Source organism: Urocitellus parryii, chromosome 4, assembly GCF_045843805.1.
Source record: "Urocitellus parryii isolate mUroPar1 chromosome 4, mUroPar1.hap1, whole genome shotgun sequence".
NCBI classification, from domain to species: domain Eukaryota; kingdom Metazoa; phylum Chordata; class Mammalia; order Rodentia; family Sciuridae; genus Urocitellus; species Urocitellus parryii.
This window is the reverse complement of record NC_135534.1, coordinates 111,126,997-111,131,154: the sequence shown is the minus strand read 5'-3', so window position 1 is coordinate 111,131,154 and position 4,158 is coordinate 111,126,997. Positions and strand designations below refer to the sequence as shown.

Here is a 4,158-nt window from a genome sequence, read left to right as displayed (position 1 = left end):
AGGACTGGAGAGGATTACAAAAACAATGGAAAATACTCAGAAAACTCAAATTTACCAAAACAATTCCTTGTGTGTTCAGAGACTGGGTCCTACTAATAACATATTTTAAGGCACATAACACACATAGGGATAGTTATATATGATATTTATTGACATGTCACATATTCCTGTGATACCAACATCATTGACTACTGACATAATTAAGGACTGAAAAAAAATACCCGGCTAAAAAGACAATTAAAGTCTCTCTTATACAAATCATTGTGTGATCAGAAAATAAATATTTAATTTTTTCTCTTCCTATTTAGAATTCTCAGAAAAAAAAAATGGCAGAAGGAAATTATTCCATTGTGACTGAGTTCATCCTGGCTGGATTAACAGACAAACCAGAGCTCCAGCTGCCCCTCTTCCTCCTCTTCCTAGGAATCTATGTGTTCACAGTGGTGGGGAACCTGGGCATGATCACACTGATTAGGCTGAGCTCTCACCTGCACACCCCCATGTACTATCTCCTCAGCAATCTCTCCTTCATTGATCTCTGTCAATCCACTGTGATTGTCCCCAAAATGCTGGTCAACTTTGTGATGGAGAAAAACATCATCTCCTACCCTGAATGCATGACTCAATTCTACTTTTTCCTTGGTTTTGCAATTGCAGAGTGTCACATGTTGGCTGTAATGGCATATGACCGCTATGTTGCCATCTGTAACCCCTTACTGTACAATGTTACCATGTCTAATCAAGTCTGTTTATGGTTGGTATTTGGGGTATATAGCATGAGCTTGATTGGTTCCATAGTTCACACAACCTACATGCTAAGAGTGCTTTTCTGTAAGGATGACATAATAAATCATTACTTCTGTGATTTTTTTCCTCTACTAGAGCTCTCTTGCTCCAGTACATTTATAAATGAGGTAGTAGGTCTGTCATCAAGTGCATTTAACATCTTTTTACCAACCATGACAATTCTTAGCTCCTACATCTTCATCATAGCCAGCATCCTGCACATTCGCTCCACTGAGGGCAGAGCCAAAGCCTTCAGCACCTGCAGCTCCCACATCTCAGCTGTTGGTCTCTTCTTTGGTTCTCTAGCATTCATGTACCTACAGCCATCATCAGTCAGCTCTGTGGACCAAGGTAAAGTGTCTTCTGTGTTTTACACTATTATTGTGCCCATGCTAAACCCTCTGATCTACAGCTTGAGGAATAAGGATGTCAAAGTGGCCCTAAGTAAACTCCTTGGAAATAGAAGTTTCTGAAAGATAATTATTCTTTAGCAAACATTTATAATTTGTGCAGATTTAGTAAGGAAGCAGTTCTGTAACAATGGAAGTCCAGAAAGCATGAGATGGTTTGCTTGCACTTGATTATGTAGAAGAAAGTTGCCAAGGACAGGATTGGATTCACAGCATCAGACACATTCAAGACAGCACCCCACTGGGAAACCCCAGAATCCATCTACTCTGGGTAACCTGTAGAACCTCCCAATATTTGAAAAAGTTCTTCAAAATTCTCAAAATGTAAAATAGTATTCATATTTTATATGCTTGAGACATGAGTATTTTCAGGCAAAATTCATTTACATTAAATCAGGTAAATAAATTTATATGATCATTATTCTTTGTAATTATCAATAGTTTATGTACCTGGCCTTCTTAACTAAGTGTCTCAGCAAGCATTTCTGAAATAGTGATCTAAAATAAATGGTTTTAGGACCAGGGTTGTGGCTCAGAGGCAGAGTGTGTGCGTTCCCCTTGTGGAGCCCTTGGTTTGATTCTCAGCACCACATAAAAATAAATAAAAAATAAAAATAAATAGCTTTAACTATTTGGAATATACAAAATATAACCTCTAATTTTTACTAAGTGTATAGAACAATATTAAGGATTACTGAGGAACCTAAAGAGTAATGAGATTATGTCTATTCAGGAAATAATAATAGTGACACCAGTCTAGGATATGAGAAACAGGTTCCACTAGTTTTGAAGACTGAACACTTGATAAATTCCATGACAAGTGTAGAAAGCACATTTTATTTGAGAAAAAAGATAGCAATAGACTTCTCCAAATAGAAGGGGTCCCAAAGCTGGGTGTCCATGGTAGTGGACATGACTTGCTCCTTAATAGACATCAGAACCCCGACCTTCTCTTTTTTTGGGTGGTATCAGGGATTGAACTCAGGGCACTCAACCACTGAGCCACATGCCCAGCTCTCGATTGTATTTTATTTAGAGTCAGAGTCTCACTGAGTTGCTTACCACCTCACTTTTGCTGAGGCTGGCTTTGAACTCAGGATCTTCTTGCCTCACCCTTCCGAGCAAGCCAGGCAAGCTGCTGGGATTACAGGTGTGTGCCACTGCGCCCAGCCCCACCTTTAATTTTTTTCTCTGCATCTCAGTCTAAGAGCAGGAAGGAGCAAGTGCACAGGGTTAATCTTTAGCAACCCATAGAACTGGGAAGTGTAATCCCAGAGGTTAGCTGTTTGCAACCCATTGTCTTCTCTGTTTGATAACCAGTGATAATGAGTCACCACCCTCTCTCAACTCCCATTATTCCTCATCTATACTGACTACTAGACCTTCACCCTCTGCCTCATTTTGTTGATGAGTGTGACATATCCTGTCCCCTCAGGCCAGGTGGGGCTGCTTTTCAGCAAAATAAAACATGTAGGAATTCTGTACATTGTGCTCCTTTAACCACTTGTTCCCACAATCCACACTTATCTGTCACCTTCCATCCCCCCTTAAGGATTTTGGGCCCCTAAATTCTTTAGGGTATTTGGATGTTGACTCATTCAGACTACTTCCTGCTAAAAAGACATGACATCTAAAGGAAGGAAACCCAAAGTTCTTATTCTCCATCAGGAGTGGCATGTAGAGTTAAGGGTTCCTAGCATCAGAGTAGTCCAAATGTCCATGGAACTATTGCATGTGTGACTGTATGAAGGGTACACAAAGCAGGAGTTTGATAATAAAATAATCAATATGACAGCAAATCATACTTTTTAGAAACAATTAGCATGAAGCAATGAGTGTTATTGGCTCGTCTCTGGAAATCATGAAGATGGTAACTCATTAACGCTCTATGGATTATTAACATATAGATCCCATAAAGATGGGATCCATATGTCACTGATTTGTGAGTGGAGGCCAATTAAGGATTTAGAAACATTAGCAGAGCTTTTAGAATCATATACACAACATTTAGTTTTTATAATGCCACAGATGTCCCCATAAGATTTAGTTAAGCTATTAATGCCATGTGATTTTTGCAAAATACCTTTCTATTGGCATTACCTCTGTGTTAAGCAGGGACACCTTTATTTCTGACACTTAAGTTTACACAATCATTCTAGCAAACAGACTCAGTCTGCCTATAGAGGAAATTATGAATACTTGTAGGTCTTAAATTGACTCAACAAAAAACAAAAAAACAATAACAACAAAAAACCTCTGACTATGATAATCTTTTGATAGTTATCAGACACTCCTGCCTAAGAACCCTTCTTTATACCCTCCAGTTTTACCTACTTTTTGTGTGGCTGACATAAACGTACATCTCAAGTTACAGTAAAAGAACTAACGTCTTTCCTTTTAAAATGTCCATATATTGATGTGTTTTGGTTATAATTCTCCTGCATGTTTAAGACCAAGTTTGTCAAATTGAGCTTGTTCTTACATACTATTAAAATCAGTTGACATTCATCAAAGTGTCACTCTTGGTAACTTTGGAGCAGCCTCTTAGCTTCTCAAGTGTCATATGCCAGGATATGTCATGGTCTTCCTGACGATATATGTCTTCCCTTGGAAGTACCAACAACATTTTCTTCTCCAATAATGCTCATCTTTACAGCATGTGCACTGGTTGGCTTCTTGTTCTCCAGGTCCCATTGATCCCCCTGTTTGGGAAGTCATGTGGCCCAGACTTGCACAGCCCTTAGAGAGATCCTCTTGTTCCATGGATTTCAGCTAATCTCAGAGAGAAAGAGCCAAATATTGGCTATTTTCTTTCTTGGCCCTTTTATTTTCCTAGCTTTAGTCTTCAAGTTTTAGTTTTAAACATCTAACAAGCCAGCTCTACAAATCTTAAAGTTCAAGTACTGGATTTCAATTTTAATATCAAAGATTTTATAGCTACTTACCACTGCCTTTTTAAATT

The 4,158-nt window shown here is 38.6% G+C and overlaps 1 protein-coding gene across 1 annotated transcript; it reads left to right on the top strand.

Annotated features, from left to right (window-relative positions):
- Positions 1 to 323: 323 nt before the first annotated feature.
- On the top strand, positions 324 to 1,259 carry LOC113176408 (olfactory receptor 8G50-like). Its single transcript, XM_026380892.2, has one exon. It carries the CDS (start codon positions 327 to 329, stop codon positions 1,257 to 1,259), a length of 933 nt encoding a protein of 310 aa, XP_026236677.2. The 5' UTR covers positions 324 to 326.
- Positions 1,260 to 4,158: the final 2,899 nt, after the last annotated feature.

What these genes read in the sequence shown, in the direction of transcription:
- LOC113176408 (XM_026380892.2), top strand. Translation starts at nt 327, where the DNA reads ATGGCAGAAGGAAATTATTCCATTGTGACTGAGTTCATCCTGGCTGGA.